The 27,568-nt window shown below is 41.8% G+C and overlaps 1 protein-coding gene across 2 annotated transcripts in view; it reads left to right on the top strand.

Annotated features, from left to right (window-relative positions):
- Positions 1 to 27,568, top strand: part of NUP85 (nucleoporin 85) — a 78,633-nt gene that overhangs the window by 12,283 nt on the left and 38,782 nt on the right. For both annotated transcript variants that reach the window (XM_040330062.1, XM_040330063.1), the window contains exons 3-8: positions 3,715 to 3,880; positions 8,325 to 8,395; positions 17,485 to 17,528; positions 21,930 to 21,999; positions 24,388 to 24,509; positions 26,680 to 26,814. In XM_040330062.1, the coding sequence (XP_040185996.1) occupies positions 3,715 to 3,880; positions 8,325 to 8,395; positions 17,485 to 17,528; positions 21,930 to 21,999; positions 24,388 to 24,509; positions 26,680 to 26,814 (608 nt within the window). The remainder of the gene's footprint in view (positions 1 to 3,714; positions 3,881 to 8,324; positions 8,396 to 17,484; positions 17,529 to 21,929; positions 22,000 to 24,387; positions 24,510 to 26,679; positions 26,815 to 27,568) is intronic.

Genomic DNA, 27,568 nt, shown 5'->3' with positions numbered 1-27,568 from the left:
GAGATTGAAGCATTTGGCTGAATATGAGCAGATAATAATATTGCTCGAAACACTTCAGAATTCATCCTGCTGCTTTTGTCATCAGTCACATAATAAATACAAGAGAACCAGTTCCATTGGCAGCCATACATGCCCATGCCATGACACTACCGCCACCATGCTTCACTGATGAGGTGGTATGCTTTGGATCATGAGCAGTTCCTTTCCTTCTCCATACTCTTCCCATTACTCTGGTACAAGTTGATCTTGGTCTCATCTGTCCATAGGATGTTGTTACAGAACTGTGAAGACTTTTTTTAGATATCTGGCAAACTCTAATTTGGCCATCCTGTTTTTGAGGCTCACCAATGGTTTACATCTTGTGGTGAACCCTCTGTATTCACTCTGAAGTCTTCTCTTGATTGTTGACTTTGACACACATACACCTACCTCCTGGAGAGTGTTCTTGATCTTGCCAATTGTTTTCTTCACCAGGGAAAGAATTATTCGGTCATCCACCACAGTTGTTTTCCGTGGTCTTCCGGGTCCTTTGATGTTGCTGAGCTCACCTGTGCGTTTTCTTTTTAAGGATGTTCCAAACAATTGTTTAGGCCACACCTAATGTTTTTGCCATCTCTCTGATGGGTTTGTTTTGTTTTTTCTGCCTAATGATGGCTTGCTTTACTGATAGTGACAGCTCTTTGGATCTCATATTGAGAGTTGACGGCAACAGATTCCAAATGCAAATAGCACACTTGATATGAACTCTGGACCTGATTTGGATGTAAATACCCTCAAATTAAAGCTGAAAGTCTGCAGTTAAAGCACATCTTGTTCATTTCAAATCCACTGTGGTGGTGTATAGAGCCAAAAAGATTAGAATTGTTTGTCGATGTCCCAATATTTATGGACCTGACTGTAGTAGAATGTGTAGACTATAGTAGCACATAGAGCCTTTAATAATTGTAAACTGGACGTACTGTAAATGTGTCATAAAAACTGATCTTCAGCTTTACTGTTACTTTTAAATAGTCTGGTGGGCCCAGCTTTCTTGCCCATACCTCGATACAGTCTTTCTGTTAGAAAGCTGGAGGACATGTCAATGGACCACAAGAGCCATTGAGAATCCAAGTCCTCTGCCATGGTGGAAGACGGGACTTGTAGTTTTCTTATTCACAGGTTGCTGTGAATAAATCATGCAACTGTGTGGGAAAAGCCCCATACAGCCGCACCGTTTTCAAATGGGACAGCAGGTGTGGGAAGATGTACCCCTGCTGCTATCATAGGGAGAAGGGGGATTGAGGGAGTGTGGGGACTAATGCTGGCGCATATTACACCCTAAATACGGGTGTAACATGTAATATGCTGCCAAAGGTGAACTTGGCCTTTAACCACTTACCCCCCGGACCATATTGCTGCCCAAAGACCAGAGTACTTTTTGCGATTCGGGACTGCGTCGCTTTAACAGACAATTGCGCGGTCGTGCGACGTGGCTCCCAAACAAAATTGGCGTCCTTTTTTTCCCACAAATAGAGCTTTCTTTTGGTGGTATTTGATCACCTCTGCGGTTTTTATTTTTTGCGCTATAAACAAAAATAGAGCGACAATTTTGAAAAAAATGAATATTTTTTACTTTTTGCTGTAATAAATATCCCCCAAAAATATATAAAAAAACATTTTTTTTCCTCAGTTTAGGCCGATACGTATTCTTCTACATATTTTTCGTAAAAAAAATCGCAATAAGCGTTTATTGATTGGTTTGCGCAAAAGTTATAGCGTTTACAAAATAGGGGGTATTTTTATGGCATTTTTATTAATATTTTTTTTACTAGTAATGGCGGCGATCAGCGATTTTTTTTTCGGTATTGCGACATTATGGCGGACACTTCGGACATTTTTGACACATTTTTGGGACCATTGGCATTTTTATAGCGATCAGTGCTATAAAAATGCATTAGATTACTATAAAAATGCCACTGGCAGTGAAGGGGTTAACACTAGGGGGCGGGGAAGGGGTTAAGTATGCCTGGGTGTGTTCTTACTGTGGGGGGGGGGGGTGGCCTCACTAGGGGAAACACTGATTTTCTGTTCATACATTGTATGAACAGAAAATCAGCATTTCCCCTGCTGACAGGAACGAGAGCTGTGTGTTTACACACACAGCTCCCGTTCCCCGCTCTGTACCGAGCGATCGCGTGTGCCCGGCGGCGATCGCGCCCGCCGGGCACACGCACGGGAGTCGGGGGCGAGCGGGGAGCGCGCGCGCGCGCCTCCGGCGGCGCACACGCGCCCCCTAGTGGCGGCTATACGATAGGACGTATAGCTACGGGCTCTCGCCCAGGAGAGCCGACCTGCCGCCGTATAATGACGGTGGCTGGTCGGCTAGTAGTTAAAGGATAAGTTGACCCCTCCCCTCCGATTTTCCCTGATCTAACAGATAACAGGGATCTTCTCTCCCCCACCCCCCAGCTGTCACAATTTTAAAAATACCATGGCAGAGCAGTGCTCCACCTGCCCGGACACTTCGCTCATTCACAGTGCTCTATGAATAAGATGGCCTTTACAGCTATTGACTTGTACTTTTCAATGAAGTACCAGGGTGCTATGGTAGTTCATTCTCTCCTCCTATCAGATTGCCCATACGGGATGTATGGCACACAGATACACTGACAGATCTGCAGGAGGACCTTCTGATCGCTGGTGCAATGATTTAGAGCAGTGGTGTCCAAACTTTTTTTCAGAGGACCAGATTTGATGAAGTGAACATGCGTGAGGGCTTACCATTTTGCCTGACCTTCTTTGAACCATTAAAATTCAGCCCAAGTGTGTACGTCCGAGCACTGCCCAACAAGAATTGTCTTGCCTTTGTGGCTGTGTGTGGTGAAGAGACGAGCTTGGGCGATATATATATATATTGTACGTATGTATATTATATTTTTACTCTTTTGTGGCCCCCAACGAATCCCCGAGCACCGCTCAGGACGAGCTCCAGCGTGTTATTTGGATATAACGTATTTATCGGCGTATAACACGCATTTTCACTTTTAAGAGGGAAGTTTCAGGAAACATAATTAATTTTAAATGGAGAACCGTGAAGCAAAATAAGGGTCAGTGCCCATCTGCAGCCTCACCGGTGCCATGATGGACAGAACAGTCGTCCAATGCCAACCCAGGAGATGGGACTTCCTATTACAGACACCGCAGAGTAAACAGGAGATTCTCCTGTATGTAATCTGACGGCACTCGTCCTGCCCCCTACCCTGTCCCCCTCCGAGACAGCACTGATAAATATGGTATATTATATTAAAATAAAAAATATCTATCTCTCCAAACTACCAGGGGGGCTGTTTGAAATCAGACCGCAGGCCAGACTTTGAACATGCCTGCTTTTAGAGGCTCCTGAAACTAAAAATAAAAATGCTAATTATTTTACCTGCAAAAAAAAAAAAGACATTTATTATTTTTTTTGTTAAAAGGTGAACTTATCCTTTAAAAGGGTTCCATATTCACATAAATCTTCCAATGTACCACATCCATATATTACAAGACCCCAAGAAATTTGAAAGTCATGTGATTTTCCAGTTTTCACAGCTTTCTGGGGAAAAAAAACAGTGTATGGCTAGCTTTAGAATGCAGTGGAAACATGATAATAAAACAATATCTTGACTCGTAGTTTAAACATAATTTAAAAGTACCTTGCAATTATTTTATTAATTTTATGTTTTTACTCTGCAGATGTCAGACGCTCTATCCCGAACCTGTGTCCATTCATGTATATTGTTAGTAATGATGAAGATCTCTATTCTCATGTCCTGCGTAAACTGTTTAATGAGTCTCACAGCATATTTGTGAACCTGCAGAAGAGTGAAGAAGAGTCATCCAGCAGGACACGTAAAGCAGAGTATGTAACGGCTATATGGCATACGGCCTTTGGGGGACATGTATGAAAAATACAAAGCTTGTATGTATGGGCAAGTGTACACCTTTATTCAGCACTCAGACAATTATTAAAGTGTTCATTCATATTTACAGAAAAGGTAAATTCCTACCTCTCTCTCCCCACTCTGTGCTGTACTTGCCTCAGGTGATGCTGAGCTGTCGGTGCCCACACAGCCGGTCCAGTGGTCTGGGGTTTTGAAATCCCCACTCTTCTCCCTCTACTATTCACTTTCTCGCTCTATTCACTGTGCAGGCACTGACTAATCGGAATCGCTCTGTTCCATCCCGGAAGCACTGCACAGATGAGGGAGAAGAGCGGGGATCTCAAATCCCTGGACTGCTGCATAGGCAATGACAGTTCAGAATCGCTGGTGGTAAGTACATTGGGGACTGGGGGGGCTGTATGGTGCTCCCCTTTTTCATAGTTTAAAAAAAAAAAAGTGAACTAACACTCTAAATCAATGTTTTCTAACTTCAGTATTTTACTCTCAATGGGTCATATTTTGCATATTCTATTTATATGGCTCTCACCCATACAGTTTCCATTAGAGATGTTGGATTGCTACCGGCTTCTCCTCAATCGGTAGTCCCTTCTCTGGAAAGAGAGGTTCATGCGTCTCATTTCTTGAATGGAAGGAAGACGTCATCGCTGAATGAACCAGTGTGCCCCTGGATTGTCGGCAGACGGCACAAGCTGAGTTCCTGCAGGTCCTCCCTATAGGTGTTAAAGCACACCCGGAGGCCTTCACTGGACTGGATCTCCTTGAGCTAGGTCCTTCTATTGTGGCTCATATACAGCCTCCTGAGGTAGTTTGTTCCAATTCTTTCCTCGGTTCTGATCCTTTTCAGTTGAATGTTTTTAACTGTTGGACTAAGGTTCCAGCCCCTCTCTTCATAACTGAATGCTTCATTGCTTTCATTGCTGTGGTAATACTTGGACATGCTGGATAAAGGACAGGTTATATGGGGGCTAGCTTGCAATTTTTCTGTTGGTGTGTGTGTGACCCAGCCTCATGTAGGCTGCAGTAAAACCCACTGTTTCTGAATGCCTACGGCCCTCAAAATATTATGAGAAGTACAAAAATCTTATTTAAGAGGCAATATGCCATAATGTCATCAGCAACAACATTCCTGTGATCACCAGCGGCCATTTTTAAAGACATCCTCTCACTAGGCCTAATACTGTAATTTTAATTATGTTATAGCTATCGGAAAAATTAGAAAAAAAATATCTAGCAAAGTTTCCAATTCTACTCTTTACCCGCTGCCAGTTGATGCCCTTTATAGCAAAAGATAACTGGAGTAATGATTTATAATTTGGAGGTAATGGTGAGCAGTACTTCTCTTTTTTATAAGTTATCCTACTGCAGAGATGCATCACCTCTGACCTCATCTGATTCCTCCTTGAAGTGAAAAACTAAAACTTGAATAAAAAATTATAAATCAAGATAAGTATTTTTTTTTTTTTGTTTATCCTTTCCAACTAGTAATGGCAAATGTTGTGAATTACAGTATTTTACAAAAGTGAGTACACCCCTCACATTTTTGTAAATCTTTTATGTGACAACACTGAAGAAATTACACTTTGCTACAATATAAAGTAGTGAGTGTACAGCTTGCATAACAGTGTAAATTTGCCATCCCCTCAAAATAACTCAACACACAGCCATTAATGTCTAAACCGCTGGCAACAAAAGTGAGTACCTCCCCGGTGTGACTCGTTAGCGTTATAATGTCTCAGGTGTGAATGGGGAGCAGCTGTGTTAAATTTGGTGTTATCCCTCTCACTCTCTCATACTGGTCACTGGGAAGTTCAACATGGCAAAGAACTCTCTGAGGATCTGAAAAAAAGAATTGTTGCTCTACATAAAGATGGCCTAGGCTATAAGAAGATGGTGGTGGCAACCAGGTGAGGAGTACAAAGATAAGTGTTTTTTGTCTATCGTCAAGCATGGTGGTGGTAGTGTCATGGTCTGGGCTGCATGAGTGCTGCTGGCACTTGGGAGCCACATTGAATTGAGGGAACCATGAATGTCAACATGTACTGTGACATACTGAATTAGAGCATGATCCCCCTCCCTTTGGAGACTGGGCCGTAGGGCAGTATTACAACATAATGACCCCAAACACCTCCAAGATGACCACTGCCTTGCTAAAAAAGCTGAGGGTAAAGGTGATGGACTGGCCAAGCATGTCTCCAGACCTAAACCCTATTGGGCATCTGTGGGGCATCCTCAAACGGAAGGTGGAGGAGAGCAAGGTCTCTAACATCCACCAGCTCTGTAATTTAATCATGGAGGAGTGGAAGAGGACTCCAGTGGCAACCTGTGAAGCTCTAGTGAACTCCATGCCCAAGAGGGTTAAGGCAGTGCTGGAAAATAATGGTGGCCACACAAAATATTGACACTTTGGGCCCAATTCAGACATTTTCACTTAGGGGTGCACTCACTTTTGTTGCCAGTGGTTTAGACATTAGTGGCTATGAGAGTTATTTTTGAGGGGGTGTACTCAATTGTGAGATACTGTATATCTGTGATAACTTTGTAAGGAAGGCCATACATGATTCTTTTTTTATTTTATTTTTTTCTCATTCAACCTGTGGGTTGGAGGACATTTTTGTTGCCAATTCTGTCAGCCATGGAATCCTCTCGCTTGACTATTGTATTCTGCGGGTAGGAAGCTTTCTCCGCTGGCAGAATACAATGATCAATGTTGCCATTTTCAGATCTATCCAGAGATGTTCAATCGGGTTCAAGTCTGGGCTCTGACTGGGCCACTCAAGGACATTCACTGAGTTGTCCTGTAGCCCCTCTTTTGTTATCTTGGCTGTGTGCTTACTGTTATCCTGTAGGAAGATGATGACCCTTTGTGACCATGCTTCAATGTAGGGATGGTATTGGGTAGGTGATGAGCAGTGCCTGGTTTCCTCCAGATATAATCCTTGCCATTCAGGCCAAAGAGTTCAATCTTTGTTTCCAGAGAATTGTGTTTCTCATGTTCTGAGAGTCCTTCAGGTGCCTTTTGGCAAACACCAGGTGCGTTGTCATGTGCCTTTTACTGAGAAGTGGCTTCTGTCTGGCCACTCTACCATACAGGCCTGATTGGTGGAGTGCTGCAGAGATGGTTGTTCTTCTGGAAGTTTCTCTTCTCTCCACAGAGAAAGGTCGGAGCTCTGTCAGAGTGACAATCGGGTTCGTGGTCACCTCTCTGACCAAGTCCTTCTACACCGATCGCTCAGTTTGGCCAGGCGACCCGCTCTAAGAAGAGTCCTGGTGGTTCCAAACTACTTCCATTTATGGATGATGGAGGCCACTGTGCTCATTGGGACCTTCAATGCTGCAGAATTTTTTCTTAACCCTTCCCCAGATCTGTGCCTCGATACAATCCTGTCTCAGAGGTCTACAGACATGTTCTTGGACTTCATGGCTTGGTTTATGACATGCACTGATAACTGAGACCTTTTTATATAGACAGGTGTGTGCCTTTCCAAATTGTGTCCAATCAACTGAATTTACTACAGGTGGACTCCAATCTCAAGGATGATCAGTGGAAACAGGATGCACCTGAGCTGCTCAATTTTAAGTGTCATGGCAGAAGCTGTGAATACTTATGTACATGGGATTTTTATTTATTTATTTTTTAAATAAATTTGCAAAAATATCCGAATCTTCAAAAAAGATTGTAAAATTTTAAAGGAAAATAATGAATTTTGTCCATTTTTAGAATAAAGCTGTAACATAGAAAAATGTGAAGCGCTGTGAATACTTTCTGGATGCACTGTATAAAGTACAAAATAAGCTCTGGAACTGAACTGGTTAAAAAGTCAGCAGGGACTAGCTTCCTTACTTTTAAGTAGGAAAACCTTTAGCCCTGGTTCACACTGGGCTGCGGGAGTGAAGCCGTGCAAGTTCAGCTGAACTCGCACGGCTTCACTCCCGCTGGCAGTCCCGATTTCGGCCGTGATTTAAGAGACATCTGTGCAGGTTTCTGCACAGATGTCAATGTAAATCGCAGCCTGAAATCGCAAAAGGTAGTACAGGAACTACTTTTTGAAATCGGTGCAGCGCCGCAGATGCTGCGTCGCACCGATTAGGACGGTGTCATTGCCGGCAAATGCTGCCGATTTGAGATGCGATTTCACATGTGAAATCGCATCTCAAATCGAAGCAAATCGTACCCAGTGTGAACCTGTGCAAAGTGTATCCAGGACTGCCAGAAAAGTTGGAACTCCTGATCAAATTTGGGGGTGGAAGTACAGTTAGTATACAGCTTGACCAAAAACTACAACAAAATATTTTAAACCAAGGAGGTTGGGTAATGAGTGAGTGAGCCATTTCTTAAACATGGACATCATTTCAAATGACCTTTTCTGTCTTGATTCATCTTTTATATTTGTTTTTTCACAGGCTTGTCCAAGTCAGTAAACATTATCGCTCAGTTCTGCGTGCCTGCATGCTTGACATGCTCTCATTGAGGGGTAAGTAATTATTCCTAGTATTGTAATTTGATGAGCCATTGGTTCTCTGAATGACACACGATTCTGAATTGTATAAATCCCTTTCAAAGACCTGTTTTGGGGGGCCTTTAATAATGAAATCTGGGTTGTTTCTATCAGCCTGCTTTTTTTTATTTACCTTCTAAATATTTTCCTGTACATTCTTTAATACTGAGAGGGTTGAGGAAAAATAACTCCCTTTTGTTTGTCTATGCTGCACTATTTATCTTATCCAGGTGTTCTCTGGATTTAATGGGCTTAAGCCTAGGTTCACATTGGAGCGATTCGTCATGCGATTTGAGAGACAATGGCACTGTTCCAATCAGTGCGACATTGATTTTGCGGCACCGCACCGATTTGTAAAAGTCGTTTCCTGCACTACTTTTGCCGATTTCAGGTGCGACTTCAATAGACATCTGCGGGATGGACAGCCGCACTCCAAGAAAAACCATAAGGTTGTCTTTATTGTAAAAAATGCACTACAAAACAAGCAGAACACGGGGAAAACAGCCTTCGTTCATTGCCAGCACCCTTAAATTTCCTGAACTGCTGCTGATTTTCCTAACACACCCACCTGGAGCGGTTACTCCCTTTCCTTAATAGACCTCTGCGCATGAAGCCACACAGATCTATCAAGTAGCAGCTGAAATTGCGCTGACCTTGCTAGTAGTATGCATCAATGTGAATTAAGGCTTAGGGCTAATTCACACAGAACAGACAGCTGCTAGAGAGGTAAACCACAGTGGTTTGCTTTCCGACAGCTGCCTGTGGTGCATTATTCAGTGCATCATGCAATGCAAGCTCATGGTTGTTGTTTTTTTTTATGGAACTTTATTTACATGTGATCCTGTATGGTGTTCTGCGATAAAATGCAGCATGTGTATTTTACCCGAGCTCTGAGCTGTGTTGCAGTGTGTATGGGACAGACGGGGAAAAAAAAATAGCTTTCTGTTTGTCCTTGCGGTGACTTGTGTTTTTAGAATGCAGTACAACACCGGTCACCGCACATACAAATTCAGCCTAATTTTATCATACGGACAGAAGTCAAATGTTTGACACACAACAGAAATTTAACGGATACTTTTTTTGCAATATAGCCATTTACCAATATATGAAGAATCCTTTATCAAATTAGCCAAGGTAATAAAAGCAATGGAAGCATTTATTATGGAAGCTAAACACATTAAATTGGAACGTTGGTCAAAAAATTAAGTCCTGCTAGATCACATCATGCTGGCCTCTCTTGCAGGTATAGCTATGTAAAACTATAAAAATAAGTGCCTATACTGTTTAACCACTGGGCACTTAAAGCAGTGTTTCACCCTAAAAAACAAGTTTCTAGCATGCCATTAAGCATACTAGCGCGAGCTACAGTATGCCTTTCTTTTTTTTTTTTGCGCCGTACTCAGTTTAATCCTGTAGTGAAGTTTCAGACGTGGGCGTTCCTATGCACAGGGAAGATGATTGACGGCCGGCTATGGCGCGTCACGCTTCCCGAAGATAGCTGAAATAGGACTTGGCGCCTGCGCACAGACATCGGAGCTGACTGCGCAGGCGCCGTGAGGAGACAAGTCCTATTTCGACTATCTTCGGGAAGCGTGACGCGCCATAGCCGGCCGTCAATCATCTTCCCTGTGCATAGGAACGCCCATTCCCCGCGGGGAGTCTGAAACTTCACTACGGCAGTAAACTGTGAGTACGGCGCCAAAAAATAAAATAAAGGCATAGTGTAGATCGCGCTAGTATGCTTGATGACATGCTAGGAAAAAAAAAATGTTTTTTTAGGATGAACCCCTGCTTTAAACTCCCTTAATAACAATACCAATTTTCAGCTTTCAGTGCTCTCACAATTTGAATGACAATTACTCAGTCATACAACACTGTACCCAAATTAAATTTTTGTCCTTTTTTTTTTTTCACACAAATAGAGCTTTCTTTTGGTGGTATTTAATCACCGTTGGGTTTTTTATTTTTTGCGCTATAAGAGAAAAAAGACTGAAAATTCTCTAAAAAAAAAGAAATGTTTTTTGTTTCTGTTATAAAATTTAGCAAATTAGTATTTTTTCAGAGTATTGCGGGGTATTGCCGAGTATTGCGGGGTATTGTCGAGTATTGCGCAGTATGGGGAGTATTGTTTATTGCACAGTATGGGCAGAGTATTGCACAGGGATGGCTGATCACGGAGGGATGGATGGCTGGATCTGTGACTGCAATTGTCACAGATCCAGCCCACAGCACTCGTGCTGCCTCTGCTCTCTACCCTCTCCTCTCACACTGTACCAATCGGTACAGAGAGGGGAGGGAGGAACCGCCGTCATCAAATGACGCCGGTTTGTTTACAAGTGATCGATCCGTCATTGGATGGAGCGATCACGTGGTAAACCGCCGCTATGAGCGGCGATTTACCGTGATGCGCCGAGTCCTCTGGACCCGGCGGTCACAGACTCTCCCGTGTGCGTGCCCCGGCGGTCACAGACTCTCCCGTGTGCGTGCCCCGGGAGCGCGTTTCTGGAAGGCCGTTAATTAACGGCCTCCCAGAGTTAAGCAACCGCCCTGTAGCCGTACTTTGGCTATGGGCCGGTTACCAAGTGGTTAAAATCCAGTGGTACACTCTCGTACTGCTCTGCACATGCTCAGTTGCTCTATTTTTTGGCATTGTGCCTAAAATCAGAGCCACTAGAGGCCAATATAATGACGGCCTTAAGATTTATGCTGCTGAAAGGCTCTGTGCTTCAGAAAAATGTCAGTCTTCAGCAAAAAGAAAGAAGTGTAATCCCGGAGGCAATTTACAGCACACATTCATTTTGATAGCATAATTATTAATGTGGAATGGATGTTGCTTGCTAAAAGGAAAAAAATAATTATATTTATGAAGTTTAAAGAGGAACTGCAATGTTTGCCATTTTGAAGCTTCCCTTCAACCACTTTGCATATTATTTTATATATACTGTGATGTTGTACTTGCCAAATATGCTGCAGAAATCTCCCTCCACTGAGTCTGGCTGCATCCATTTTAACTGTGCTGCCTGTTATTATCCTGGATGTACACAGATACACACCTCCCCAGCTCTGCAGCTCTCATTGGCACTCTTATGACTCATCCCCCCTCCCTTCCTGGCAAACTCTCACAAGAGAGCTGTGCATGATGTCATAAGCCTTTTTACCAGATAAGAAACAGGAAGTGGGCTGTATAAGGTATTTACTGTCAGAAAAAAAAATACCCCGCTTTTACATTTTTTTTACCTACAGGTAAGCCTATACTAAGGTTTACCAGTAGGTAAAATGAATATCTCCTAAACCTGTACGGTTTAGGAGGTATTCACCTTGCATGCAGCTGCTGACATCAGAGCTCCTTGCCGGAAATCGGACACCCACGTGCATGACACTCAGAGCCGCGAACCTGGAAGAAACGCAACAGGAACATGTCTTCTCCCTCAGCGGTGACTGGGAGGCAATGCCGGTGTCTTATTGATCTGATTCCGCCATCGGATAGAAAATAGCCGAACTCAACAGCTGTGAGTCGATGTTTGCCATCGACTCACAGTGGCCACAGCGGGGCGGAGACCAGGGGCAGACACAGAGCGGACACAAAGGGCTGGAGGACATGCCATGCCGCACTTCATCCCGGAAAAGGGGGCGGAGCCAAGGAGACTTGTGTCCCATGAAACAGCACTTGCATGCAGCAAGCCCCTGTAATAAACTACACGTCTGCGGGGCGGGTTTTTAAATGTTAATGGGCGGCATTTTCAATGTTGATGGGCGGGTTTTACAGCTACACGAACAGCTGTTCCTCAGCTTGCGCCTGCGCACTGCACATGGAACCATATAGATAGCTGGAACCAGCTTGGCAGATCACTGGCACTTCGTTCTAAGGTAAGTACTTTATAATAAGCTAGTATGCGGTGCATACTAGCTCATTATGCCTTTGCCTAACATGTTTTTTTAGGGGTTTTTTTTGTTTGTTTTTTTGTTTTTTTCGGGCATACAACTGCTTTAAGCATTTGTAGGAAGTTCAGGTCTAAGAGGAGAACTTGCTTTATCAATGGGGGAAACACAAAAACATGCCCAGGGGCTAATGCGTGTGGACGTTTCCATGCTGAAAGCCATCTAGAGTACAATTACATGGAGCTGCAGGTGCCTGTTTTACAACTGCCCATTTAAGTGAATGGCAATGCGTGGGTGTATGGCAGTAATTGCAAAGGCTTCTGCGTCTGTGTTTTATGCATGCTTGTATGGTGTATTTCCCCAAATGTGCCAATTTTGCGTTTGGCGGGGTAGATGAGAAACAAATACTTTTTTTCCAGGGGAGGTATAATGTCAACTTCTTGATGTTGTGGAGGATAAATACGTGTAAGAATAAATTAAGAAGAGGGTAGAGGTTAAACTTCTCCACTGCCCTAAAATTGCAGATATAATTAACAAAAATGTGTCTATTATGTTTGCATATATATTTCCAAGTTGTAAACCACCGACCATGGGTTCTATCCTGTCACCTAGTTATTTTAATGCAAAGAAGAGTTTATTGACATTGTTGTTAACTGGTTCTTATGGTGTGGTGTATATATACATGCCGCTACTGTAGAGTAAATTGGAAATACTAATGTTCTTAAATCGGTTATTTCAATGCGTTCCCCATTAGGGACTTCAATAACTGTAACACACTACATAATGTGTATATACAGGGCTAGACAAAATCCGGGCACCAGGTCGCAATTGCGACCTGGCGCCCGCCGGTAATTGAGGCCGCGGCCTTGTGAAGTTCCAAGCTTCCTTCTGTGACCTGGCGCCATCTGGTGGTGGCCGTTGGCATTACAAGTAAAACAGCAGATCTAATGTGTAATTTTTTACTGCCATCTCCTTCCCTCTAATTAGAACCCCCAAACATTATATATATTTTTTATTCTAACACGGCTAGAGAATAAAATGGCGAATGGTTACAGAACTTTCTGTCACACCGTATTTGCACAGCGGTCTTACAAGCGCAATTAAAAAAAGTGAACAGTAAAGTTATCCCAATTTTTTTTTTTTTTTATATTGTGAAAGATAATGTTACACTGAGTAAATTGATACCCAACAAGTCACGCTTCAAAATTGTGTCCGCTCGTGGAATGCTGACAAACTTTTACCCTTTAAAATCTCCATAGGCGACGTTTAAAAAATTCTACAGGTTGCATGTTTTGAGTTACAGAGGAGGTCTAGGGCTATCGATCGTGGCGATACCTGACATGTGCGGTTTGAATACCGTTTACATATGCAGGCGCTACTCACGTATGTGTTCGCTTCTGCGCGTGAGCTCGTCGGGATGGGGCGCGTTCCTGGCTCCTAACTTTTTTATCTGGCTCCTAGATTCCAAGCAAATTTGTCAAACCCTGATGTAATAGAATATACACAATGTTCCTTACAGTGTGTAGGACGTACAATTTGTTCCTCAGAATAAGAAGTGCAGAACCCTGCTGCAATGGTTGTAATAATCAGGATTATTGACCATCCAATGTATCGAAACACTTTCTCTGGAATAGAGGGGGTTAATTTGATTTTCAGAGGTGGTGATTTATATCACTTCTTGAAAGAGAGGTGCTTTGGATACTTGAGGACAAGATCCCCTTTTGGCTTGAACTATTACTTGGGCTTGTTCATCAAATAAATTTGTTTGTAATTATTATTCTATTACATTTTGTAGTCTTTGTAAAGGTAGGCATTTATTCTTGTCTAGATGCTGATGATGTAACCAATCATTGTAATACTTGTGTAACATTTTATCTGCTATAGACAGGGCTTTTTTTTCAGGGGGAACTCAGTTCCACCACCTTTTGCTCAGACCCTTTGGTGCCTGCTCACCACAATCACTTGTAAACACAGAAGTCTGGTTTCTATGTTTACAAGTGACAGCTCTGCACTCTGTGTGTAACCACCTGAACTTGGCACTCTGTATGTAATGCAATCCTGGTATTTAATGCCCGTTTAATACCCTTCTACTGTTTGTGAAATCTGAACGTGGTCGTGGTTGAGTTCCTGCACCTATTTTCTGAGAAAAAAAGCTCTGGCTATAGATATACAGATATAGGTGTTTTATTGTGCACTTCCTTTTCTAGAAGAGTTTATTTGTTTATTTTTGCAATGTTTGAGTATGTATAATTACACATGAGTGCCTGTTCACAGCAGAATATGGTGTGTTTCCTGCATTGTGTTCAAAATGCATTGCAGTTGCAATCTGACGTGTTAGCACCCCCAGTGCAGGTCACAAATTTAGTGTGCAGATCGCATGGTACAGTCTCTCTCAGCCACTGCCTCTTTCTAGAAAAATGATCCCCTTTTTGTAAAACCAGATGAACCCTGTAAAAGAGCTCTGGCTTCACATTCCACCATCTAGGCTTATGGGTTCCATCTTTTCCTGTCAAGGAAGTACATGTTACTAGATCTGTGAATGCCTCTTGGGAGTTGAGCAACTGTTTCCAGATTTGCAAGGGTACTACCTTGTCCCATGCGATCTCTAGATTCTCTCAGGTTTACTTTGCAACCTCCATCTGATTCTAGCTTTGAGCGTAAGGTCCTTCCGGCAGGTCTGTGAGCTGCAGGCAGTTCCTAGATCTGTCGTCTTTTTTTCCTTGGGGCTGTTAAAGTTTGTTTGCTGTGTTGCCTACCCCTAAGGTTGGACTTATTTTTGAAGTCTCAAAGATGAAAGCATTCCTGTGTCCTATAATGGATAAAAAAACAAAAACAAAAATGTTTTTTTATGCTCATCGTTGAGGCCCCTTTCACACGGACGGCCGTTCTGCCTTAGTTAAAAGCATGTTTATGTTTTGCTGAAATTCAAGACGCCAGGCACAGCGATTAGCTGCATTTGTACAGTGCGATTAGCTGCAGTTGCGTTTAGTCGCGGCACGATATTAAACGGGGATCCGACTTCGATCCCTGCCAATACCAAGCACTGTGTTTGGTATGAATTTTGAGGGGGAAATCCACGCCAAATTTCAAATAAAAAACCGGCATGGGTTCCCCCTCCAATAGCATACCAGGCCCTTGGGTCTGCTATGGATTTTAAGGGGAACCCATGTACGCCGAAAAAACGGTGTGGGGTCCCCCCCAAAATCCATACCAGGCCCTTATGCGAGCACACAGCCCGGCCGGTCAGGAAAGGGGGTGGGGATGAGCGGGCGCCTTCCCCTCCTTAACCGTACCAGGCCACATGCCCTCAACATGGGGGGTAGGTGCTTTGGGGCAGGGGGGCACCCCCCCACTCCAAAGCACCCTGTCCTCATGTTGATGAGGACAGGGCCTCTTTCCCCACAACCCTGGCCGTTTGTTGTCGGGGTCTGCGGGCAGGGAGCTTATTGGAATACGGGAGCCCCCTTTTATAAAGGGCCCCGCAGATATCAATTTTTTTCTATTCGCACAAAACCGCAGCTAAACTCAGTGTGTGAAGGGTTTCATAGGAAAGCATTGTGTGCTTCTAGCTGTGGTAAAATCCGTAGCTGAAAGCACCATTCTATCCGTCCGTGTGAAAGGGGCCTAAATCTTTTTCTTGGATTTCTTTGAAGGACGCAGGTCCCACACCTCTGTGTTTTATGATCAACAGCAAAATTCTCCCAGTGTATTCAGCAGAATTCCAATTTGCCATCTATTGCCTTTGCTTTGTTATCAGGAGTTGGCGGACATCCTTGTACATGGCTAGAACAGTGGTCACACAGTGTCATCAGAGTTCCAAATTGGGGGAGCAAATTTTGTATAATCTGTAGAACTGATCTGTCAGTTTGACAGCTTAGTCCTAAACGGTGCAGACTGGGCTATACGGACGTGATTATAACTAATACTCCTTGCTATCTTAAAGTTCTGATTTTAAAATTGTATTCCAAGTAGACATGTGCACTGGCAAAAAAATTGTTTTTTTAGTTATTTTCGTGTTTTTTTTCCCCGGAAATTCAGGGAAATAAAAAAAATATATATATTTTTGGTTCATTCGTTTTCTTTTTTTTTTTTGGAAATTCTGGAAAACCGGGAAAAAAATCGTTTTTTTTTCGGAAATTCGAAAAATTTGGAATTCGAAAATTCGAATCTTCGGAATTTCCGAAGAAAAAAAACGAATAAAACGGAAAAACGAAATTTCCGAAAAAAAAACGAATGAAACGAAAATGAAAAAAAAATAATTTTCGAAAATTCGGAAAATTAAAAAAAATTAGAAATTTCCAAAATTCCACAATTTCCAAAATTAGAAAATTCAGATTTTTTTTAATTTTCGATTTTTTTTAAATTTTCGAATTTTCAGTTTTTATTTTTGAAAATTCGAAATGTCGAAAATGAAAAATTTGTAACTTCGAAAAATAAAAAAATTCGAAAATCCGTATATTCGAAATTTCCAAAATGAAAAATTCGAAATTTGAAAATTCGAAAATGAAAAATTAGAAAAATTAGAAAGTAAAAAATTCGAAAATTTGAAAAATTCAAAATTTCGAAAATTTGAAAAATTCTAAATTTCGAAAATTCGAAATTGAAAAATTCAGAATTGAAAAATGTGAAAATTCAAAAAATTAAAAAATTCGAAATTTCTAAAATTGAAAAATTCGGAAAAAAAAAATGTTTTTCTCGAAATTTCAGAATTAAAAAAAAAAAACGAAATTTTTTCGTATTTCCGAATTAGAAAAATCTAAAATTCTGAAATACGGAAGTTCGGAAATAAAAAAATTTGTTAATACGAAAATTCGGAATTACCGATTTTCCGAATTTTCGTTAAAAAACTAATTAGAAACTAAACGAATTGCACATGGAATTCCAAGCAAACTAATGTTTATCATCTGCTTTCTTACATTTCATTTGTTGTCATTTGCATATTGTTATGTAAAGCTAGATATAAAGAACACTCTGCGAGGCATAGCATTACATTTTCTATGTCCAGGTTTATAGTCGGTGCACCCTGAGAACTCTTCTCTGTGCCATTTTTCCATGCGGTATCTTCACCATTCTAATTTCTGTATATCTTCATATATGTCCCCCTTTTTCTTAAAAAATAAAATTTGGAATTTGACAAGTGTAGTAACTAATTTAACTTGGATTTACTTTTTTATTTTTACTTTCAGATTCTACACGTGATGTGACTCAAAATGCCAAATACTCTGAGCAGGTAAATGCTGGAGAAGGGTTACTAAGTAACAACTGGTTGCAATTCATTATTTGAGCTTTATAAAGCTGCAGCAGGAATTTTAGACTATTGGATTTCCATGTTGCCAAACAAAGGGTAATGTGCAATATTTGTAAACTAAGGGAGAGGGGCATGGTATAGAAATAAAATAACATATTGGCGTTTAGTTTATATGTGCTCAGTTATGTGATATTAAAAAGATAATATCATTTATTTGAGCTTACCAGTAATTTGATGTGGTGGCTGTATTGTTTCTCTTTTTTAGGCTCCCCCCCCCCCCCCATATGCTTTGATCTGGCCAGTAATGCACCACCTGTATTATACAGACACCCCTCTGGATGAGTGAGCAGTACAGTTATGGTTAACTATGGGACACTGTCACATCTATGCTTTTTTCAGCCGCTACATTTTTGTTAAGGGTCAGGGACTTTTGTAAACACAAATTGGTGCATTTTTGGTTCAATAGACTTTAATGGAGAAGCTGCGATTTGCTTTTATTTATTTGGCGAACAATAAATTTACCAAAAAAAAACAAAAGCATAAAAACACAACGCAGGAAAATCGTGTGTGCAAAAACGCATAAAAAACAATGTGGAAATGGATCAAAAGCAAACTGCATAGGTGTGCACCAGGCCTTAGCCAGTGGGGAGGGGAGAGTTATGCCCCGCACACACTATCGGAATTTCCGATGGCCTAAAATCTGATGGAATTTTTAGTCAGAATTCCGTTCAAGCTGTCTTGCATACACACTGTCAAACCAAATTCCGACCGTCCAAAACGCGGTGACGTAAAACACTACGACGAGCTGAGGAAAAATGAAGTTTAATGCTTCTGAGCATGCGTCGACCTGATTCTGAGCATGCGTGTTTTTTTCTCTGTCGGAGTTCCACACAGACGATCGGAATTTCTGACAGGATTTCTTTCCATCGGAAAAAAATAAAACCTGTTCTATTTCTAAACTCCGATGAAAAAAATCGGATGGGGCCCACACACGGTCGGAATATCTGATGAAAAAATTCCGTCTGACTTTTTCCATCGGAAATTCCGATCATGTGTACAGGGCATTAGATGTGCTAGCAGATTCAAATCAACAAACAAATTGAACCCAACAACACCTAGTACTTTATATTTGGTTACAGTAAACTGTTTTTTTTTTTTTTTTTGGGGATAAAGGTTTTTGCATAAATAATGCTGATCATTTTCAGCACTCCTGTGTTAAATGGTTTGTTTCAACGCTGTAAACTGGTATATCTGGAAGAGGGCTTTTCTATTGAAAAACAGACTTTACTGGCTGGGTCACCAGATAAAAATAGATGAAGAAAAGCCTTAAAAAGGAAACTAATACAGCCATCACATCTAAGTATTGGTAAGCTGCAATATAATGTTTTATTTTGGGTTTAAGTCGGCTTTAAGTACAGTGTTAGAGAGGACTGAATATTTCAAGCCCTGGTTCTGCAGGCGGCTTCCCATTGCGTATCTGCAATAAGCGCTGTGCTTTCTCAATTTACCTGCAGCTTTGTGTGACCTGGGACCTCCAAGAATAAAAATAAAATGATAAGCCTCCAATAGTGTAAGCGTAACTTCCGCTTTAACCACTAGCCGTCCAGCCGTTGCAGTTTTACGGCGGCAGGTCGGCTGCGCGAAACGGCGTAATATTACGTAATTTCGCATTTCAGCCGTCAGGGGTGCGTGCACGCCGTCGGGGACGCGTGCGCGCCGTCGGAGGCGCATGTGCGCCCCCTGGTGCCGACGCTTGCGATCGCTCGTTACAGAGCGAGAACCGGGAGCTGTGTGTGTGGCCCCCTGTCACTTCTGTAAATGCGAATCAGTCCAGTGACACTCGGGGATGACCACTGCGCCGGGGACAGCTGTGAGCACCCCCCCCCCCCCCCCCTGCATGCTTTTCATCAGCCGCTTCTCTCCCTTCCACGGCTTTCACCTGAAAAGCATGCAGGGGGATCGGTGCTCACAGATGTCCCCGTTTCATCGATCATCCCTGAGCGTTTTCCTCCTCCAGCGCCCTGTTCTCCGCCTCTCCTCACCCCGCTCTGTGTGTCCACATCCCCCCGCCGTTTCTTCCTCCGCCCCCCCTCGTCCCGATCTGTGTCCACATCCCCCGCTGTTCCCCCCCCCCCCCCCCCCTCTCGATCTGTGTCCACAACCCCCCCCGTCGTTTCTTCCTCCACTGCCCCCCCCCCTCATCCCGATCTGTGTGTCCACATCCACCGATGACTTCTTCCTCAGCGCCCCCCCTCGTCCCCCGCTTCTCGCGGGCTGCGAGAGGGGGGCGGAGGGGGGAATCTGTCAGGGTGGAGAGGGTCCGGTATTACTGGCCCCTTTCTTTTCAGAATGGGACACAGAGCGTTCGCTACCGATCGCTCTGTGTCCTGTGATAACTGAGCAGAGTAACCTGTGTGTTACTATGCTCAGTTTATGAATGGAGGGGAGACGCTGTCTTCTCTCCATTCATCTTCAATGCAGAGAAAAGGACTGGGGAATCTGTCTTCTGTCCTTTCTCTGTCTTAAATGGGAGATGTCAGGGGTCTCTGTTTAGACCCCTTACATGTCACTAAAGCCCCAACAGGGCTGATGGGGAAAAAACTAAAATAAAACTGTAAAAAAAAAAGATAAAAAAATGAAATTGAAAATAAAAAACAACTAACACCACAACCCCCATACCGACACTATCCAGAGCCCCAAGACCACTGACACCCACGACTGCCCCACCCAAACCGTCCACTGCCCCACAGACACTGACCACTACCCCACTGACAAACTGTATGGCTGGAATCGCATCACATTCGGACCAAACGCGCACAGGACCCTTTTTTTGGTCCGCACCAGAAACGGATCGCATGGGTGTTCACACCTATACGATCCGATTCATGTCCGAACCGTCAGTTTTCAGTGTGATGTGCGAGCTGGAATGGGGGGTGTCATTCACATTGTATGACACTCCCCAGTAGTTTGCATATGGCAGTGTAAACTGCCGTGCGAGTTGGGTGCAATATGGAAACCTGCAGTGGATTCGCAGGGTTCCCGAATCGCACCAGTGTGAACCGAGCCTTGGTGGGAGCAGTCAGGTGACATTTGTAGGCTTCATGCTTTGAGGCTGGGTTCACACTGGTGCGATTCGGGAACCCTGCTAATCCACTGCGGGTTCCCACATTGCAGCAGCCAATGGCTGTGGGATAAGACCAACCAATGGTCTATATGCACTTTTGTCCCTCTGGGAAACTGTTTTGTGCTGTTTCACTCCTGTACAATCTTGAGATTAGAATCTTCCTTCCTACCTGTGTCTTCAGAAGAGATGGGTCTTAAGCTTCTTCCTGAAGGCCAGATGGTTTTCTTCCAAGCGGATGTCCGCGGGTAGAGCTTTCCATAGCTGGGGGCCTTGTATTCTGCTCTATACACAACACAGAGCAGTACACATGGTTTGATATGATATACTAAGTTTGAAAATTGCTATGCAAACACATTTTATGGGATGCTAGCACATTTAGCATTTTGGAGCTCCACACCACTTTTGAATACAATTGTGCACATTGATACACGTTTACAGAGTGTGTGTGTGTATAGGTGTGAGCGATTCGCTTGGTACGTTTTGTAGTCTTATAGCACAACATAGCAGCGTGTAAGCACACCCATTTTTAAATGGCCCATTCATTACAAATAGTGAGCCGATAAACTTGAAAGCCGTGTGAAATATTCGCTCATGCTGCCCTTTTTAAAATTGAAATCCAGGAAACCGCTAAATGCCCAGATGAAATGCATATATGAAAGCGCTTACCTGCCAAATAATTTGTATTTCTGTCCATCTATTCCTGAAAATTGTACAACCCTGTCATGTATAACAGCCAGCCTGGAGACCTGACTTTCTTTACTGCATTTTAAATAATGTCCCTGCCCCCAGCCTGTGATTGAGAAGTAAAAAGAAGCCGACTGATGAGCTCATATCCTTGTTACTTTGCGCTCACCTCATGACAGCATGCCTACAGCACAACTGGTTTGTTTCGTGTGCTGCCTCTCCTTCTCCCAGTCTGAACTCTGCCGATTAGATAATTTTAGAAACTACAAATTTCCTTCTGTGTGTTTTTTTTTTTTTTTTTGCTTTGGACATTTTTTTGAACTTTGAGAGCCGTCAATTTGCAAACTATAAAGAACATTTACCTCAGTCAATATCCTTTCAGTTTGGACAAAATCTATATTACTTACTCCTAAACACAGCAGAAATACATGTTCTAATGGCATCTAAATAGAACACTAGTACTCCAGTGAATCAACAGCAATTACTGCACTACAGCTTCCAAGTAACAAAACAAAAAGTAATTGTGAATATTTATATACCGTAAAAAAAAAATGTAAAATTTTGATTTGTTTTAGCTCTCTATACTGTCTGCCATGGAGCTTTGCTGGAGCCTGTGTGAAATACTCTTTGTTGAAGCTGCTACAGGTAAGGATCCTTAATGCATTGTTTTTCCAATAGTTTTCTGCACATTCCAATGACCAGCTTTGTAAAATGACGTAATGACAAGTGTTTATTTTTACTCCGCCCACAGTACAGTCTCCCTCATTCTGTGCTGGAACACTGTGTTCCAACTCCTGACACCTTGCTGCTACCCTGATTTCTCTATGGTGCCCATTGGCCTGCGGGCCCATGTGTTGGACACCAGGGGTCTAAAGTATCCATTAAGGCAATAAAAAAAAAATCTTACTGTCAATAACCGGTTCTCGACCGGCTCACGCATATTTACTGCGGCACAATGGCACCGCTGCGCGAAAGCCAGCACGGGGATTTGTGTGTGTAAACACACAAATCCCTGTTCTGTCAGGGGAGAGAAGACGTATAATTTGTTCCTACCAAGTAGGAACAACGATATGTCTCCTCCCCCAGTCAATCCTATTCCCTCAGTTAGAACACATCTAGGGAAACATATATGTAACCCCTTGATTGCCCCCTAGTGTTAACCCCTTCTCTAATAGTGACATTTACAAAGTAATCAGTGCATATATGTAGCACTGATCACTGTATAAATGTCAATGGTCCCAAAAATGTGTCAAAAGTGTTTGATCTGTCTGTTGCAGTACCGCTAAAAATCACAGATCACCGCCAATACTAGTAAAAAAGAAATAAATTATAAAAAATGCCATAAATCTTTCCCATAGTTTTTAGACACTATAACTTTTACGCAAACTAATCAATATACGCTTATTGTGATAGTATTATTATTTTTTTTTAATTGAGGATATTTATTATAGCAAAAAGTAAAAAAAATATATATAATTTTTATTTTATTTTTTTTCAAAATTTATGCTCTTTTTGTTTATAGCGCAAAAAATAAACCCGCAGAGGTGATCAAATACCACCAAAATAAAGCTCTATTTGTGGGGAAAAAAAGGACACAAATGTCTGCACAATTGGTTAGATCGGTTAAAGCAGAACTACACTGCATATGAGCACCGCAAACCAAAATCGCTGTTTAATTCGTTTTTAATAAATAAAGCAAATTAATCCATCCTATAAAAGAGCCCTGGGGGTTCTGAGATGGAAATTTTTATTTTTAATTCTGAGTTTGAAAGTCAGAATTCTGTGTTTTATAGAGTGGTCTCTATTAGGAGGATTTTAGGACCAATTAGCAATACTGTAGTAACACCCACAGACCATCATTCTGCAGACATACATGTCTTCTGCTCTGTATATGGATATGTAACCATAGGGAATCCCACTAAAGTGACAGAAAACACTCTATATAAACATATATTGTAAAATGTGAACCCGTGACCTAAAGGAGATCATCCAATGTAAAAATAATGATAATGGCTTCTATTAGCAGTGAGTCAATAGTAAGTGATAAAGCATGAATTTATGCATAAATATCTGTGCAATAAGAACCTCTGTATACACTATAAATTCACATTTTATATATTATACAGTGACCAAAAAGTATAAACAGAAAATAATTGCAAAAACCAGTTTACCAGCCAGAAGAAAAATAAAAAGTGAAAAAAATTGTATACATTTTGTCCAACAGATAATATGTGTATAAAAATGAATGTTCTGCAAAATTGATATGCGACCACAGAAAAACCAAGACATTTTTTAGATTAATTGAATGAGTGGAAAAAAATCCTCATAAGTTAATTTTCCGTGCAGTAATCCAAAGTGACTTGGTGTAGTATAAAGCAGGTAATCGGGTGACTTGCGTGCTCCCCCTCCTGGGTCCCCACTCACCAGATGCACTCACCAGATGCCACCACCCCTGCAGGGGTAAATGACGTGTAGTATCTGGAGCTGCTGGAATCCCAAGGCTTCCCCTCGTCGGCTCACCTCCAGCCTTCTCACTAGATTAAAACCTGAGTCCTGAGCAAAGCTGGTATAATGGTAGCATTTCCACAACAGTGAATCCTCATGTTACTACATTATTGCTAATTGGTCCTAAAATCCTCCTAATAGAGACTACTCTATTTATAAACCCAGCATTCTGACCTTGAAACTCAGAATTCTGACTTACTCAGAATTTAGTAAAAATATCTATATATAATTATATATATATATTTTTTTATATATATATATATATATACGCAGAATTACAAACATAAAAAAAAAAAAAATCATGGCCCCAGGGTTCTTTCATATTTCTGAAATCTCTGCAAAGTTTGGGAATTTTTTAAAAGCAGTTAATTTCCTTCTTTCTTCTTTCTGAAAATGCTGGAACAAGTATTTAGCAAATGAAAACTAGAGGAAAGTAATGATTCCATATCTGTAGTTCTGTGCTAGGTCCTAGATCAGTTAAAAATGAGTTTTAAATACTCGCATAATTTCTCTTGTTTTGTCTTTCAGCTGGATCCCTCTTGATACTGTTGCTGGATTGGGTACGAGCCCATGTGTCTGAAGTAGACAATATAGTTCAAGATGTGCTCCAAAGCGAAAGTCCCCCACAGCATGACAGGTTTTGGGATGCGGTACGTGTTACTTATTTGGAAGATTTCATATAATAATCGAGATCTGCTGACTGCAAGTATGTTCACAGATTGCCTTAGTACAAGGGGTTGGTGCCAGATTTGGCATTTACCTGTATTTATTTATGGGACCCCAGTTGTGTTCTTGAAAAGCACTGTAAATATGTTTGTTATTTGAGTATTGTGTGGACCACCCTGAAGTTCTAATGAAATGTTGGAATGTTTTATAGGTGTTAGGCCTTGTTTGCACTTGCTCAAAATACTGACACTTAACAAAAGCGCCTATAGCATTAATGCAAGTTGTTTGATGAGTTTCATGTGCATTTAAAGGGTCACTAAAGGAATTTTTTTTTTTAAATTAAATAGCTTCCTTTACCTTACTGCTGTCCTGGTTTCATGTCCTCATTGTTCGTTTTTGCTTTGAAGTAGCTGTAATTCTTCTCTGATCTCCACACTTCCTGCTTGTCTGGCTCCTTATAAAAAAACTCATGCAAGCTTCTCACTGTGGTCTCTAATCAAGAAGGTGTGATTACTGTGTGTCTAAAACTCCTCAGAACCAGATTCATTTTAAAAACAAACACTGCCCTGTGTTTGTTTTTGTTCTGTGTGTGTCTGTACTTCACAGAAACATGAAACTAGTTTAAAAACGAAAAAAGCGATCGCTCGTTACAGAGCGAGAACCCGGGAGCTGTGTGTGTAAACGCACAGCTTCCGGTCCTGTCAGGGGGAGAAATGCCTGATTGTCTGTTCATACAATGTATGAACAGTGATCAGTCATTTCCCCTAGTCAGTCCACCACCCCCCCCCCCCTTCAGTTAGAACACACCCAGGGAACATACTTAACCCCTTCCTTGCCCCCTAGTGTTAACTCCTTCCCTGCCAGTGGCATTTTTATAGTAATCAATGCATTTTTATAGCACTGATCGCTATAAAAATGCCAATGGTCCCAAAAACGTGTCAGAAGTGTCTGCCATAATGTCGCAGTACCGATTAAAAATTGCTGATCGCCGCCATTACTAGTAAAAAAAAAAAATATTAAGAAAAATTTCATAAAACTATCCCTTATTTTGTAAACGCTATAACTTTTGCGCAAACCAATCGATAAACGCTTATTGCGATTTTTTTTTTTTTTCGAAAAATATGTAGAAGAATACGTATCGGCCTCAACTGAGGAAAAAATATTTTTTTATAGATTTTTGGGGGATATTTATTATAGCACTATTTTTGTTTATAGCGCAAAAATCAAAAAACGCAGAGGTGATCAAATACCACCAAAAGAAAGCTCTATTTGTGGGAAAAAAAGAATGCCAATTTTGTTTGGGAGCCACATCGCACGACCGCGCAATTTCAGTTAAAGCGACTCGGTGCCGAATCGCAAAAAGTGACCTGGTCTTTGACCAGTAATGTGGTTTGGGGCTGAAGTGGTTAAGTATCTTACTATTTAAAATGGCCTTTGTGTAATTAGTGCAACTGATGCTAGACCCACTACTAGGAAGCAGGGGTCCCAATTTTGAAGCCTTTCTGTAGACAGACCTTGTGTTGAAATAAGAATTCCTACCTCGATGGAATATAATTTACTTGGGTTCTCTATTGATCAGAGGTTGGTGGGCTGGGCACAGCTATTTTTGTGTCTGGTTTCCTTGTAATATCCTCTGTGAGCTCCTAAACCTCTTGTTTTCCTTCTAATTTTTGTTTGCTTGGAACAAGCAGTACACTTTAGTTTCAGTCTTGTGCACTGCTCAAGCAACACTACAAATCCCAGAGTGCCTAGTCCAACTTGGGAGCCAGTAAGAGAGGGTAGCTACATTCCTACATACAGTGGGAGCATGGAGAACAAATGTAACCACCTTCTAACAGGAAGTCGGCCCACAGCTGAGCTTAGTATCGCTTTAAGTACATTTTTGTGTGTGACCGATGGACATTATGGGAACATCCTTTGTTGCTAGCATCTAGCCAAACAGTGGTAGTGGCCAAAAGAGTTCATTTAAGCTGTAATGCTGTATGCATCTAAATGGTATTTAGACGTGGCATGCATACTACTATGTAGGGAGCACTTGTACAAGGAATCTTTAGTACATACAGGTCAACAAGCAAGATCCTTGGGGAACTAGAGGATTTTCTATATGTAAAACTATAATATGATTTCATAACCTACTGTTTTATATTTCTGCAGATTACTGGACTTGTTCTGCAAGGTCGTATAGATGAAGCTCGACAGTTGCTAGCCAAAGAAGCTGCTGCTTCCTTGGAAAATAGGAGCATGTGCAGAGCGCTGGATGATCTTATGAAGAAAATGCCAGTTCTTAATGTATGTTATTTATCATATGGTCAATGCTGTATTTTACATTTATAGGGGTTGTCTTGTTTCCCCTATGCCAGTGAATATATGGTCCGTCTTCGTGCTTTGTTTTCTCAAATTGGATTTTATGTCTGTGCAATAAATTGAAAAAATTATCCTTTCCACACTGTTCATTTGTCCCCGTACCCCCCCTCCGGCCGGCGACATCTTTCCCGGGGATTACTTCTGGGTATCGCGGGCTCCAGCACTGTGATTGGACAGAGCCGCGATGACGTCACTCGCGCGCGGGATCCGCTGGTAATGGCACACGAACTGAAGCAACGGCACATACGTCCCTTTACTTTATTGCGCATGTGCCAATGATATCGGCACATGCAGAGGATATCGCCTAAACCTTGCAGGTTTAGAAGATATCCTGGGTAGCTACAGGTAAGCCTGATTATAGGCTTACCTGTAGCATAAAGTGGTTGTAAAGGGTTTACAACTGCTTTTAATTCCAGAAATATAAACAGGGAAACAATATTTATAAGTCCAAAGCATATAGCATAAGTCAAGTGCAATGAGCCAAACAGAATGAGTCTAAAAGAGTGCACCCTAAATTTTGATAAGCAGGGGAGAAGGTAGAACAAGTTCATGGGTGAGAAAATAGTTGGTAAGGTATTATGGGGCTTCTTTGTGCTTTAAAGGATAAGTCTACCCTTTTACAATTTTTTTTTTTTTTGGGAGCCCGGAAAGCATTGCACTCACGATCAACAGATCATTG

Source organism: Rana temporaria, chromosome 12 (assembly GCF_905171775.1).
Source record: "Rana temporaria chromosome 12, aRanTem1.1, whole genome shotgun sequence".
Lineage (NCBI taxonomy): Eukaryota > Metazoa > Chordata > Amphibia > Anura > Ranidae > Rana > Rana temporaria.
The sequence above is the reverse complement of the archived record's forward strand: the minus strand, read 5'-3'. Positions and strand labels throughout refer to the sequence as shown.